The 15,785-nt window shown below is 42.7% G+C and overlaps 1 protein-coding gene across 1 annotated transcript in view; it reads right to left on the bottom strand.

Annotated features, from left to right (window-relative positions):
* Positions 1 to 304: 304 nt before the first annotated feature.
* The window catches only part of PRMT5 (protein arginine methyltransferase 5), a 44,805-nt gene continuing 29,324 nt past the window's right edge, over positions 305 to 15,785 (bottom strand). Inside the window, exons 15-17 of the mRNA XM_073632470.1 lie at positions 13,207 to 13,323; positions 13,024 to 13,088; positions 305 to 718 (exon numbers count right to left, since the gene is read on the bottom strand). Of these exons, the coding sequence (XP_073488571.1) occupies positions 566 to 718; positions 13,024 to 13,088; positions 13,207 to 13,323 (335 nt within the window). The 3' untranslated portion in view covers positions 305 to 565. The remainder of the gene's footprint in view (positions 719 to 13,023; positions 13,089 to 13,206; positions 13,324 to 15,785) is intronic.

The following is a 15,785-nucleotide window of genomic DNA, read 5'->3' as shown; positions in this document are numbered from 1 at the left end:
TAGTATTTTTCATTTTAAACATCATTTTATAAAAGATTTACAATGTTTTTGGCTGTTTTGTCTCAGCAGCAAAGCAGAACAAAATTCCAATATATAGGTAAGCCCTTAATGTACTTCTCATGCAGGTTGAGTCTGGAATTTCAACACCACTGCATTTCACTCTTCTCACCACAAGGTTGTTTAGGGCTGGTCTTACTCCGGAAGGAGTGCATGACATATGGCGCAGAATCAACGTACAGCACTAGTGTTTTATAGAGCAGCAGCGGAGAGAACAAGGGGGTGGGGGTAAGAAAAAAGCAGGACGACAAATAGAAAGTGCATTTGCATTTATGACAAAAGCAACTGCATTCAGTTTATTTGTTCTATTAACATGTAATAATATAAAAAAACAATGCCAACAGTACCAAGAATGAACCATCTATCCTGTACTGCTGTATCTTCTAAACTCCACCGTCTTCCAGAGTAAGCTGTTTGAAGCATGGCACATTTCTGCCCATAACATGATCTGCATCAAACTACTTTGCAGCAATAAATAGGATCAAGAAAAGTCTTGTGAGATGGCTTTCTACAGTCCAATGGTGTATGAACGGCCGGTGGGATTGTGAATAGCAGAGCAGATAGGGGATGTCACTGCCCACTCATACCAGACCTTTTTTCCATTGTTACAACGCCAGAACCGTACACATACAGTGTCACCCTCTCGAAGAGGAATAGGTTGCTGTATAAAACAGAACACACCATTAATAAACTAGCAAACTACAAATATAGGACATTGAAACTTTAATACATAGAAGTCTGTATATCAAAAAAATAAAATATAATATAATCACCACTGCAGACACTAAGGCCCTATTGCACACTAGCATTTAAGCTAAAAAAAACACTGGAAAAAATGCTGGATGAAAAAGCACTGGTAATAGCTTTTTTATCAAAGCGTTTGGGCAGAATTTTTGCAGTAAAAAGGAGAGAGAAGTTTAAAAAAAAAAAAAAAAAAAAAAAGGGAACACTCCAAGAAACTCTACAAAAAAACTTTTTTTTTCTGCTTCTAGACGCTGAAGTTTAAAAAACACCAATAGCCTGAAGTAGTGTGCATGGACACATAAGAAAACACTAATTTAGCTTCTATGAGCAAGAAAAAAATGCTAACAGCTTCTACAAGCTATAAAAAAAAAAAAAAAAAAAAAAGCTAGTGTGGATATCTGTGCGACTTCAAGTCGCAGCAACTTCAAAGTAATCCCTGCACTACTTTGATGTGACTTGAGGTCCATAGACCTCAAGGATTACAGGCATTACTTCAAGTCACGTGACTTTCAGGTCGTTAAAGTGTGAAAGGAGCCTAAATGACATTGTAAAAAAAAGTGTCAGGTCAGTAATTACATTGGTTTTTAGACCAATATAGGTACAAATAAAAAAAGAGAAATGAGTACCATAGAGAAAGTAGGAGAATTTGCATTTCACATGTAATGGTACCTAAAACCCACCCAGACATGACATTATAGTGCATCAACCTTGGCATCCACACATGTTGACAGCTGAACACAGGCATCTACACAGTCTGACTTAGAGATGCACTGAAATAGTGTCCAAAAATAGTGTTTTCGGCATTTTGTGCAGAAAATGAATGCGATTATGCAGTGATTTTACTGTGCTTCTGGTGTTTTTCATAGGTCAAGTGACAAAAAAACAACAAAAAAAACGCATCAAAAACATAACACGGATGCGTTATTGATTCATTCTTGCTGCGTTTAAAGCATTTCAATGGGGAGGTGTGCTTTTGGCACTTTTTTTGGCACTTTTTTTTAACCGACCAAAAATGCAGCAAGCAAGATTTTTAACACCACAAGGGAAGCACAACAGACCAGTGTAAAGACATACATAGAATTTAAAGGGATGCATTTTTCTTGAGCTAAAAAGGTACCGATAATGGACAACTCAACTCCATGCATAGAATATCATATCATCAATTAAAAAGTCGATTATATTACAATTATAAAAAAAAATACATATAACATATTATATACGGTCATTTTCGATTTCAGTTAAGTGCATCCAGAATTTTTGGTACCAAAGTTTCCATTCGGTGCACCTCTAGTCTGCCATTTAGCCATTACCGGTTGTCTGTGGGCAGGCTTTACAGTAAAGGTATACATTATACTTGCTTGTATGGGTAGGGATGTGCAATAACAAAAATGCCACTGGCCAAAAAAAAAAAATTATAGCCACCTATGCGGTTTCTCATGTTCTAAAATAGCCTCAAAATGTCCTCAGCCCAAATATTTTCCCCCATATTATTCAGGGCTCCTCAACAGCTTGCTCTAGATTTGGAAGACTTCTCTGAAGTCACAGTACTCAAAAAGGAAATAATGGCATCATTGTTCTTACCATAAAATCCATTTCTTGGGGCTGATTGAGGGACACAAGAATTCAGAGACTGAGGTTTATACTGTCACCTACAGGAGGATTTGGACATTGGCAAACAAAAAAAAATTGTGGCCAGCCTAGCACAAACACTCCTATTCCGAGCAATACTCAGTTTTGTGGAAAAGCAGTAGCACAAACATGATCACGGAGGTGGGGGCCTGTGTACCTCAATGAACTCCAAGAAATGGATTTAACGGCTAATAAAAAAATCAAATTCTCTTATTGCGGGACACAGGAATTCAGAGACTGTCAGAACATACAAATGCAGTCCAATTAAGGGGTGAGCAACAGAAACAAGACACCAACAGGCCCAAAAAATAACACAGAACTGGGCACTGCCTGCAGCTCAAAAAGATGCCTGAAGAACTTTAAATGCAAAGCTAGCAGAGTGTATTTTGACAGGAAGGGGTGTAACCTGATCTTTAAGACCATAAGCTTGAATAGTAAAATGTCTGATCCCTGAGAAATGGTGGAATAATAAGTAGGTTCTCCTTTACAGGGTCCATCAGGAATGGCAAATAATGCATCACTCGAACAGAAGTAGCTTGACATGTATTGCATTAGCTACATTCAGCTGATGGAGGGAGATCTACTCCTGATAAACTGCAGGCAGAGGGATTGAACAACACTGTTCTGGCTGAGATGAATGGCTAAAATTACCTTAGGAAGGAAGCTTTGTATCCAAAATGATCAGATATGCCAAGCAATGAGTCAATTCTAATGCTGACCAATGGTTCAAGACCCAGCTGAAACTTTGCAAGGTCTGGATAGTACAAGTTACATTGTCCATCAAAACCCTGTGCCATCCGTTCACTCAACAGGAGGTTGCCCAGATATTCCACAAAGAGAACGCCAAGGCCAACAAAGGAGCGAACGCCTTGGTGAATACCTGAAATTAAGACAGGCCAAATGGCAGGCCCACAAACTGGAAGTGTTGGAGATCCACAGCAAAGAAACCACTAATGCACTGAAAAAAAATGGGGACATGCAGGTATGCATTGCTGGTGCCCACAGAAGCCACAAAGGCTTGCTTGATGGAGAGAGGCTACTGACGGATCTGGATTTCATGTATACTTTCTGGGCCAGAATCAAGATTTTTAGGGCCTTGAGATCCAAGATGGGGTCTCCTTTTGTTTTTTGTTTATTTTATAAAAAGATCATATAAATAAATACAACACATTTACTTAGGTCTTAGATTTTACATGACATTTTTCATATTCTGGGACGGCTAAGCCCCCTGTTTTCCCCCCCCTTCCTAGTACAGCAGATGCGATTCTCGTTTATTTTGCCATATAAAAATTTTGATATTATAGTTTTTAAAGTATAGTTCGGCAGTGAGGCAACATTTGGAACTTTTATAAAATTTTCGGGACCAAAACCATCTTTAGAGTTGATACGCCCGATCCAAGAAAGGGGGTTTGGGGTAATAAATTTTCACTAGGGAGGTAGTTAATCTGATTCCCAAGTATTTTAGGTCCTTCCTCCAAGGGAAATTAAATTCTTTTTGCAAATTCGCTTCTTCCTGTCTACTTAAATTTATGATCTCAGATTTACTAAAATTAATTTTAGTTTGAAATTTCTCCAAACTGTTTTAAAACCTTCAGTAAATTTGGCATTGTGATCCTTGGGTTTAACATGTAGAACAGCACATCGCCAGCGAACGCTGCCAACTTGTGCTCTTCCTCCCCCATCTTAATCCCTTTGATATCTGGGTTATTACGGATTGAAGCAAGCAGGGGTTCCAGAGTCAGCACAAAAGGACACCCCTGCCTGGTTCCATTTTCCATATCAAAGGGGGGGGGGGGGGGGGGCGCGACGACACGCCGTTCACCTTTACAAAGGCAGAAGGGTGGTTGTACAATACTTCAATCCACTGGATCATTCTTGGGCCCAAGACTTCCAACGTTTTTATCATAAGTCCCCAGTCTACCCTGTCAAATGCTTTTTCGGCATCTATCGACAGGATAAGACCTGGGGACTTACTAGTTTTGAAGCAGGAGCAACGTTCTCAAACCGGTGTCCCTCCCTGGGATAAAACCGACCTGGTCCGGGTGAACCAGGTCGATCATCCACTCCTTCAACCTGGTTGCTAATACTTTTGCATAAAGTTTGTTGTCTACATTCAATAAGGCTATTGGCCTATAATTTAAACAAAACGTACTAGCCTTCCCCTCTTTCAAAATAACCGTTATTGACGCAGACAGGGCCTCTCTGCCCATTTCATAGTTTACACCCAGCCTATTCATATACTGACATAGCTTCGGAACTAGAATCTTTCTATTTTTTGAGATAATAGGTCGTAAACCCATCTGGTCCTGGGCTTTTACCCGGGGCTGAATCTTTTAGTGCTTTATGGATTTCCTCCTCTGTTATGGGTCTATCTAATATGGACCTGTCTCTTGCTGATATGTGAGGCAATCTGGCGTTTAAAAATTCTTTGATCTTCTCAGTTTTCGCTATTTCCTGTTGACCCTTCTGATTTACAGAGTATAGAGCCCCATAGTAGCTGCTAAACACATTTGGTATCTCATTGGTTGTAAATACCATTTCCCCGTTCTTGTTTTGCATTTTTTCTATGTAATTAATTTCTCTTTTCTTTTTCAACAGTCTCGCTAGGTGTTTACTCCCCATTGGTACCTTTCTTTTGCTATTCTATTGAATGTCCTTTTAGACTCCTGTTCCATTATATCCTTGAGTTCGTCTCTTATTGACCAATTGGTGGAATATCTCCTGATGTTGTCCTTTATATTTTTTATGTCCTTGTTTTAATCTGTCTATCTCTTCTATTAAAGGATTCATTTTTTTAAATTATTTTTTTCCCCCCGCACCAATAGAGATAAGGACTCCCCTAATGTAGGCTTTATGTGCCTCCCACAGGGTGTCACCCGAAATTTCCCCTGTATCATTGACTAGGAAATAGTGTTCTATTTCTTTATGAACAACTTCTGCTACTTTCTCATCTTGTAATAGGGCTTTGTTTAGTTGCCAAGAGTACAGCTGTCTTTGAGTTCCTGGTATCCTCATCGACACAGGAGAATGGTCAGATAGCGTAGATATTTCTATGTTTGTTTCCATTACCTGCTCCAATAACCTATGATCCACCATTATGTAATCCATTCTCGAGTACGTCCCGTGTACAGGGGGAGAAAAAAAAAAAGTGTAATCCTGTGTCTTTGGGTGTTGCGCCCTCCACACATCCATCATTTGACATTGGTGCATTTTCTGCTTTATCATTTTTAACAGGGCCTTATTTGTCCCCTGTACATGCTAAGGCCGGATCCATACAGAAATTCAAACCTCCAGTCAGTATCACATCCCCAGTCTTAAAATCCATTAACCTTCCCAAGGCCTGTTTAAGATACTTTATGGGGTTCTTATTGGGGCAATATATGTTTGCCAATGTATATGTCCTTTTCCCCAATCTGCCCCTCAAAAAGAGGTATCGGCGTTCGGGATCTGTCATCCTGTCTTCCAACGTAAATCTCATAGTTTTCGCAAACCCAATTGCCACCCCTTTGGCCCTCTTAGTTATTGAAACCCCATGTTGCAAAAAGTTTGGAGTATAATTTGACATTTGTTTCCGGAGAAAGAGGAGTCTCCTGTAAAATCACCACTTCTGCTCTACTTCTGCTCTATACTGCATAAGTTCCTTTAAAATTGTATGTCTCTTAGCTGGAGAATTTAAACCTCAGAAAATGTATTAAAAAAATATATAATAATAATAATAATAATAATATAAATAATAAAATAAAGAATAAAATAAATATATACAATTTTTCCCTTACAGGTTGGTGGCCGGTAGACCCCAATATAGGGTTTCTGTCCTCCACCAATCATTCCGGATTTCCCCCACCCAATGCATTTCTCACTTACATTAGGGGTCCCAGGACTCTTACATGTCTAAGGATGCTGAGCCCTTCGATAGGGTTTCTGTCTACTGTGGGTAAATCCTGTTCGTCCCAACAAGGTACTTCTCCCCCCCACCCCTCCTTTTTTGTGGATCTGAAATTCATTTCCACCTATGATTCTCCTATCTTGAGGTGCGGCTCTGACCCTGCCCCATCCCCCCCCCCAAGCTATCTCTAGCATCGGGGAGGGAGGGCCGAGAGTGCACTAATAATCCCAGGATTGCCGACCTCAGACCCCCCTTTTAACTTTTTTATTCTACTCTCCACCCCCCCCCCCCCCCCACGGTTACAGAATCTACTCGTAATGTAGTTATTTCAATTTTTATAGCATTTTGTAAAATATATATATATATATATATATATATATATATATATATATATATATATATATATATATATATATATATATATATATATATATATATATATATATATATATACACATACCTCTGGGTCCTCTCTCCCTCTCAAATACCAGGGCCCTCTCCAATGGCACGGGGGGGAGTAACCAAAAGTTACAATCCCAAATATCCAGCTAATCCAGGGAATTGGCAGATGTTAATACGCTGGACGAGGATAAGGGCAAGTAGGTGTATACTGAATGCAAACTCTTATACAGTCAAGTACAGATGAAACTGCAATAGCACCTCGAACAGCCCTAAGGGGTACCAGAAGAAGCCATCCTGAGTATCTAGTAAGTTCAAGTGCTCAAAGGATAGGCTGAGAAAAGTGCAGCTGAACGGGAATGCAGGCAAGCGGGTATATGCACAAGCAAACTCAATACAGTTCAGTATGGTAGAAATGCAGCTGGACAGGGATACAGACTAGCAAATTTATATATAGGCAGGCTCTAATACAGTCCAGGAACAGATTAAGTTGCAGTAGCTCCACCCTCAGCATAAGGGAGACAGCAAAAGTAACAGTCCCAGGTGTATGGTTTGTTCTTTTACACAGGGCATCAGCTGATAAATGTACAATTAAGCAGTAATACAAGCAAGCAGATATATGCGAAGGTAAACTCTAATACAGCCCAGTATAGTAGAAGTGCAGCGGAGCAGGGATGTAGGCTAGCAGTTTTATGCATAAGATTAAATTGCAATAGCTCCACACCCTTCACCAGAAGGATGGCCAAGCTCACAGTCCCGGGAGTATGCTAAGATCAATCGCTTGGGGCATCGGCTGGAAACTGCGCAATTAAACAGGGGTGCAGAAGCAAGCATAATTATAGTTCAGAAACAAGTTAAGTTGCAATAGCTCCATACTTTAGCACTAAAGAGGTAACAAGAATGCCAGTCCCAAGCATGTGATTAATTCAATTACTCAGGGCATCGACTGGTAAATATGCAATAAAGCAGGAGTACAGGCAAGCAGGTGTATGTAGACTTAATACAGTTCAGTGTGGGAGAAGTGCAGCTGGATGGGGATGCAGACTAACAGATTTATACATGCTCAGGCTCCATTACTGTCCAGGAACAGGATTAAGTTGTCAATAGCTCCAGACTCAGTTCTAGGGGAATATCAAAAGATCCCGGGTGTATAGTTAGTTCATTGGCTCAGGTCATCGGCTGATAAGTGTGCTGTTAAGCAGGGATGTAGGCAAGCAGGTGTATGCAAAACACAGACTCTAGTGCGGTTTCAGGTACAGATTAGAAAGCAGTAATACCTCTTTATCTTCCGCTTCTTCTTAGTTCTGCTATTCCCTGCTTTCGCCTTCGTCAGAAAGCTTAGCCGATCGCCTCAACTCTCTCCCTCCTGAGCGCCCTGGGAGTCCTCCGCACAGCTTCTTGGAAACTACCGCTCGTTTCGAATCATCCTTCCACAGGTACTAGCAAAAGGGGGGGGCTAAGAGACGTGTCTCACTCTTCCAGTGGTCTGTCAGTCTCCCGCCTGTCACACCGCTGGTTACAGAGTAAGTTCTGGGTCATCAACCGAGACACCCCAGCCTCTCACGCTGCGGGTCTCCCTCGGCTCTTCCTGGATCACCTCATGCACCCTCCTCAAGGAGCATCACGTCCTCACGTATCCTCATTTTGGTTTTTGAACTGAACAAGTTGGGAGTAGAACCACTGGAACCAATCTTCTAAACTGTGTGGTGCACAAGGACGTTGAAAGACTCGAACAGAGGTAGGAGCTTTAAGCAGAATTCTAACTTGAAGAGCCTGAAAACCATCTCTCACAACCTAGCACCTAAAATTCTGGTTGCCCAAATGTCTGCAAAAGATGAGACGTATTCCACCTACTTTGGAAGGGGGCATCCCCTCACGCTGAAGAGGATTTGGGGGGCTTGTAAGTCCAGGGTTTGAAGGTGGACGAAGAGCCAGGCTTGGATGAGGTTGGGGCCTGGTAGTAATAAAAAGAAACTCTTTGGCCTCCAAGCAGGGGTAGGCCTTCCTAGACTGAGCCCCAAGCTTCTTCTGCACATCTCAATGAGGGTGTACACTGCAGCTCTGAAGAGATGTTACTCGAAGGGCATGCAGAGCATGTTCTGTAGTCAGAAACTTTAACCAAAAGGCCGTCCTTATGTTCACTGACAGAAGACTCGTGCAGAAAATGAGATCGGAGACTTCTAATGCCCTGTACACATGATAGGATTTTCCGACAACAAAATCCATGTTTTTTTCCGGCGGATGTTGGCTCAAACATGTCTTGCATACACACGGTCACACAAATCTTGTCGGAAATTCTGAACGTCAAGAACGCGGTGACATTCAACATGTACGACGAGCCGAGAAAAATGCAGTTCAAAAGCCAGTGTGGCTCATCTGCTTGATTCCGAGCATGCGTGGAACTTTGTGCGTCGGAATTGTGTACACACGTTAGGAATTTACGACAACGGATTTTGTTGTCAGAAAATTTGAGATCCAGATATCAAATTTTGTGTGACGGAAATTCTGATGGAAAATGTCCGATGGAGCCTAAACACGGTCGGAATTTCCGACAACAAGCTCACATCGAACATTTTCCGGCGGAAAATCCTATCGTGTGTACAGGGCATAACAGTACAGTAATTCAAGACATGATCTCCAAACCCTCTACCATTAAGGGATCATCTTGCATAGAATTCAGATCCCTTCTTATTGCCTTGGTCCAATCAGCTAGAATTTGGCAGATTAGGGTCATAGCTAGGGGTCAGTGTTCTTTTGGACTCCATAAAAGATGACTGAACAGCAGGTGCACCAGAAAGGCCTTAGCGGTCTTCAGGAACCTACAGAAAACAAGAAACCAAGGGAAAGCACTGGTAGAAGCTAAAGGTTGATCCTAAAGTTTAAAGTGGTGCATACTACGTCAACAAGAGTAGAGACTGCTGACAGCCCAGGTGCTTTCGGTATGGGATCGGATCAATTCGCTCTTTAAAATAGCTCCCCCTGTGTCTTCTCTGGCACCGCTGGGTGGGTTCCTAAGGTTCCCCCCAGGAGAACAGATGGCCTTTTTTGGGCTTTGGGTGGTAGATGAAGATGTCAGCTGTGGTAAACTTATGAAAGAGGGTAAACTTTTGAGCTTTGACTACTTACAGGCCAGGCATCAGGGCTCACGTATGAATTTTTGGAGGTATAGACAATTACACCATTTCTTTGAAATACACGGTGGTAAAATCAGAGATATTATGTCACTTACCCCGTTTGAACAACTCTTTGTAAATGAAGAACCCATCCCTCACATGGTGTCGAAACTATATCAACTCCTAGGCTCATTTGCCCATCAAACCAAACCCACTTACATTCAGAGGTGTGAAAGGGAACTGGAACAGGAATTCACTGATTCACAGCTATCCCACTTGTACCATCTCACACACTCGTCCTCTGTAGACTCAAAAACCTAAGAAACAAACTATAAGATAATGTCTCGCTGGTACCGGGTACCTGCTGATCTAGCACGTATTTATCCTTCTGGGTCAGAGCTCTGCTGGCGAGGCTGCGGACTCAGAGGCACACTTATTCACATATGGTGGGAATGCCCCCAGATTGTCCCTTTCTGGGAAGACATAAAAGACCAAATCAAAAGTATAACTGAGATAGAAATGCCTTTCTCTCCGATGCACTTTCTCCTACATATCCCTCCGATCCCACTCAATCAATATAAAAAAAATGTACTACCTCATTTATTGAATGCGGCAAGGAGACTGCTTCCGATTTACAGTCCAGAGTCCCCACTAGGGTGGAGTGGATCGACAAGGTGAATGTGGTCCGAGAAGCTGAGGATTGGATAGCGACATGCAAGGGGTCTCGGGATCGGTTTATAGGAATCTGGACTCCCTGGACTGATTACTCCAAAGACTCTAGAAATATACTCTCTAGCTTGGATATAGCCTTAGTAGAACTAGCAGACCCCACCCTTAAAACACATAGACCGTCAAAGACTTAGTAGATGGGGAGCTTCTCCTTGATACATGGCGACTATGAGAGAACACAACAGCTGATTGGACCATTCGGAGATGGTGTCCCGGTGGGGACATGACTAAAACTGATAACAAGATCACAGGTACGCTCAGATCGCTCCTCCCCTTTCCCTCTCCCTCCCTCCTGCTTTCCTCCTCTTCTTTTTCTCCCCTTTTCTTATTTTCCTAATGATCCCATGTGTTGCATATAATTTCTGATATATTGATACTGGTTTACAGATTCAATGGTACACAAATGTGTGTATATGGTTGGTATGTATGCGTAGAGCCCCTGCGCATATGGGATGGACCCCCCCCCCCCCCCGTGTATAGGGGACACTCGTGGTCCCATCCGGGGAGGGAAGGAGATCATATGGCGCTCCTGAGACATGGGGGGGGGGGGCGGAGGGAGGTTTGCTGGAGGCAATTGGCCCCGCTGCCTCTGCCCCTGCTCATGGACAGGGGAGCAAAGTATTACTAGAGACCTGCAGACTGTCCCCTCTGGTCGGTTACCAGGGGTAAGGCAGTCCTGCAAGAGGCCTATATACTGATGCCGCTAGCCTATCAACCAATGTTGACCCCCTTGCCATCTCGCACAAACTACACATGGTACTTATTCTATTTTTTTTAATTGCGATATTTTATTTTTATGTTGTATTCTGTTTTTCTTTGTTCAACTGACATAATTGTGCAAAATGTGCATGGTAGGCTCATGTGGGTCAACAATTCATTCTCATGCAAAATGTTGAACATATCTTGTTATATGTACTTTTAAAATAAAATAATACTTTTAAAAAAGGAGTAGAGACTGCCTTCAAGTCTGGAAGTGATGGCAGAAGCCCTACGATTCCTCAGGCCTTAACATTGCCCATCAAGAACTTGAGACTCGGCATCTCAAAAGTTCAAAGGCTGTTAAATGCCATGAGCAAATAAGGATTCTGTAGAGGAAGGTGTTGAAGCAAGCATATGACCCCTCCATGGTCAGAGTCAGCAATTAAGGTTGCCATTTGGCCCATACAATTCTGCATAACTGCAGTGAAATCTTCCCAGGATAGAGCAGAGGAGGGGGGCACGTTCACTGGAGCTAGAGAAGAAGACTCAGAGGTTGAAATTCCAGGTCACCATTTATAAGCACTACAAGCAGCACGGTAACATTTGCTGGATCGTTAGCTTGAGACACACGGGAAATCAAGACTGTTGCCCATCTGTTGGGATCTCACATACTACACTGACAGGCAGGGGGCAACATAATTCAGGGTACAAGACAAGGCCTTGAGTACTTCTGAACCCAAATGCTAGTAGGAGCAGAGGGTCAGGTAGCCAAAAGGTGACTGGGTAGATGTGGGCGGTCAGCAGATAACGGAGGACAGATCCATGTGTCGCTTGCAATCAGGAGCAGCAGGCAGAACGCATGCGACACTCCACCCAGCAGAGTTCAGTCACTTTTGTGCTAAACCTTCATGGCAAACCGACAGAAAGCAGGAATAGCCCTGGTGAAAAAGTTAACTCCTGATGCTTGGCCCACACAGCCTACTCAGAGCGAGTCTGCAGAGAAAGGGTCGCACCTGGAGACCTGGAACAGACCGGGAACAGGCTCTGTGGCCAACACAGTAGGCGCAGGTATGAGAAGTGCCACAATGTAAAGCCCAGTGGTCAAGGTTAGAAAGGCAAATTTCCTGCAATGGCCTCCAAAGACAGTGCAGATAAAAAAGAAAAAAACACAACACACACCTATCTAGATTTTTCGTATGGAGGCTAGCTCAAGCAGTGACATAATCTTACTAAAAATTGCTGTCAAAAAAAAAAAAAAAGTGTTAGAATGGCAGGGCAGAGAAAAAGCATCCATCCTCCGATAGTAGCAAAAAAAAAAAAATAATAAAAAAATAAAAATTATATGGGAGCGGGCCGGAGTAGAAGGGCATTATACTATTACCAGCCTAGCAGTATAACCTGACAATGTCTGGATTCCTGTGTGCCTCAATGAATAAGAAAATGGACTCTCACTTCTGCACTTTTTTGAACCAGGATAACTGGCATGGTTGTACATTCTGCCTATATTTCAGCATTTCGTCCCACACTTAAAATAATGGTTGAGTCAACTTGCTTCCTCCTAAAATTGGCCCTAGTCTACATGAGACTATAGTAATCTAGTAAGCGCATGAGACTGTACATACTATTTGGAGCAGGAATGAAATTAGCAATCCCTAAACAATTCAAATATGTTTTGAAATCAAACGAATTTTAAAAAGGCTGCAGGATACCAGATCATATAAACATTGGTAATTGATCAATATCTTTTTTTTGCCACCTACAACTTACCTTGATTGGAAACAGAATAGGAAACCATGAAAACATCCCTGGGGAATGTGTCTCGGGGCAGATACCTGCAAAAGACAATGAAAAAAATAAAAAATGTAATATTGAAACGTAAAAACGTATGACACAGAGGCTGTCAAATTGTGTGTGGCCATATAATGAAGATAAAAACAATGCAATACTAACTCAGAGTAACATCTTTGTAGAGCACGGTCTGGAAATATCCTGCAAACCCATGCAGCACTGTATTCAGCTTTACAGAGTACCTAAGGCAGCGGTAACGGTTATTATCGATCACGGCATCTAGAAAGAGAACACACATTAGATAAGTCCATGCATTTATGATCAGATATTTATACAGAGCTGCTGTCAGTCCTCTCAAAGTCAAAAAAGCACCAAAGGTTTTCGTTAGTTGGTTTTTTACACTTAAGGCTCGGTTCACACTGGAACCGGCTGCGGATCGCACAGGAGCGCTGTGCGTCCCTGTTCCCCATTTCAAAGACGAATCAGGGCCGAATATATGCCTGAATTCGGCCCTGAAACGGAGCCAAAGACTCACAGCATTTTTGGGCAGTGCGCTCCGCAGCCGCAACAGAGATTGTGACTGGCTCCCTGATGGAGCTGGTTCACATTTCGCCTGCTATGTGAATTGGATGCGGGGAAACCCACATCCAATTCGCTTAGGTGTAAACCTGGCCTTGCACAAACTCAGAGAAAAAAAAAAACAAAAAGCTAAATTTAGGGCTCATTTATACTTGCTTCGCCTTCACACATTAAAGCGCCTACTGCTTCAACATGCATTTTTGATGCTGCAGTGTGTGTGCGCGCGTGCAGTGTGTGTGCGCGCGCGTGTGAATATCTCATGCCTGCAATTTCTCCAAAACAAAGGAAAGCTAAAGCTGAATTAAAGCCTCTTAAAAGCTGCAGATGCTGCAAGTGAACTTCAAGCGAGCTTTGCAATAGAGTGCTATAGAGGCTTTGAAGCGCCACTAAAAGCGACATTGGGTATAATTTTTGAAGCAAAGCAAAATGTAAACAGGACTGTAGGCTAACCATTTTATTTAATGACACAGGCTTTGACTGGCGTTCAGAGAGCTTTAACAGAGCCCATCTGAAGCCTTGTTTTGAAGTGTAAACTAGCCCCTACAGTCCTGTTTACACCTTGTGTTTGCTTTGGCTGCTCTTCAAAAATTATACCCCATGTAGCTTTAGCGGTGCTTCAAAGCCTCCATAGAACTCTATGACAAAGCTAGTTTGAAGCACCTGCGGCTTTTGAGAGGCTTTAATTCAGCTTTAGCTTCGCTTTGTTTTGGAGAAATTGCAGGTGTGAGATAACACACCGGGCATCTGCCAAGCTTCAACAAAGCCTCAAAGCACCACTGAAGCCTCAAAGCATCAAAAAACACATAAAAGCATGTTGAAGCAGTAGGAGCTTTAATGTGCGTTGAAGCCGAAGGAAGGGTAAATGAACCCTAAGGGCTCATTTACCCTTCCTTCAGCTTCAACACACATGAACGACTAGTTTACACTTGCTTCAAAACAAAACATGTCAAAAACCATGAGGGTTTACAACCCCTTTAAAGCTCTCTGAACGCTGTCACTAAATAAAATTGTTAGCTTACAGTCCTGTTGAAGGGCAAAAGCAGGTGTAAAGGCAGAAGGTTTTTTTACCTTCATGCATTCTATGCATGAAGGTAAAAAACCCCTCTGTGCAGCAGTCCCCCCCCCCCCCCCCCCCATTACCTACTTGAGCCCCATTGCGCTCCAGCGATGTGCATGAGAGCCTTGGCTCTCCAGGAACTCACCATCCTCATTGGCTGAGCCACTGGCTCCTGCTGCTGTCAATCACAGCCAGTGAACCAATGAGAAGGGGCGAGCTAATGCTCCATGAGTAAATGGACACACAAAACTGCGGCTTGGGAGCTAGCCTGTTTGGGTGCCCCCATTGCAAGCTGCTTGCTCTGGGGACACTCGACAGGAGGGAGTGGCCAGGAGCACCAGCAGGAGACCCAAGAAGAGGGCTAAACAGGGCTGCTCTGTGCAAAACCACTGCACAGAGCAAGCATGTATGACAGGTTTGTCATTTTTCCCTTTCTATAAAATGGACATTAATATCACTTCCGTTCAAAGCTAAAAGAAAATTGGCTGGTGTCTGAATGGTGTAGGGGTGGAACTGGTCAGTCATTTGCAGATTTCCCCTGTTTCTGTGATAACCAAAACAAGGAGGGGTTTGGGGTTGTATTAGGGACAGGAAAACACATAATAAAGCCATTATCAGAAGTTTAACCGCTTGCAGACCGCCTCACGCAGATGTACTGCAGCAGAAGGGCACCTACAGGCAGAATCACGTACCTGTTCTTTCCCCTTTAAGAGGCGGCCCGCGATCGCCTCCCGGGGAGGAAGAACGGGGAGATGCTAATGTAAACAAGGATCTCCCCATTCTGCCTAGAGACAGTGTCACTGATCTCTGCTCCCTGTCATCGGAGCAGAGAACAGTGACGTGTCACACACAACCACGCCCCCCAGTTAGAAACACACCCCTAGGACACACTTAACACCTACACTGCCAGTGTCATTTACACAGGAATCAGTGCATTTGTATAGCACTGATTGCTGTATAAATGACAATGGTCCCAAAAATGTGTCAAAAATGTCCGATGTGTCCGCCATAATGTTGCAGTCACAATAAAAAAAAAAAAAAAACAAAAAAAACAAAAACCAAACGCTGATCGCCACCATTAAAAAAAAAAAAAAAAAAATATTCA

The sequence above is a fragment of the Aquarana catesbeiana genome, linkage group LG01 (genome assembly GCF_042186555.1).
Source record: "Aquarana catesbeiana isolate 2022-GZ linkage group LG01, ASM4218655v1, whole genome shotgun sequence".
Lineage (NCBI taxonomy): Eukaryota > Metazoa > Chordata > Amphibia > Anura > Ranidae > Aquarana > Aquarana catesbeiana.
The sequence above is the reverse complement of the archived record's forward strand: the minus strand, read 5'-3'. Positions and strand labels throughout refer to the sequence as shown.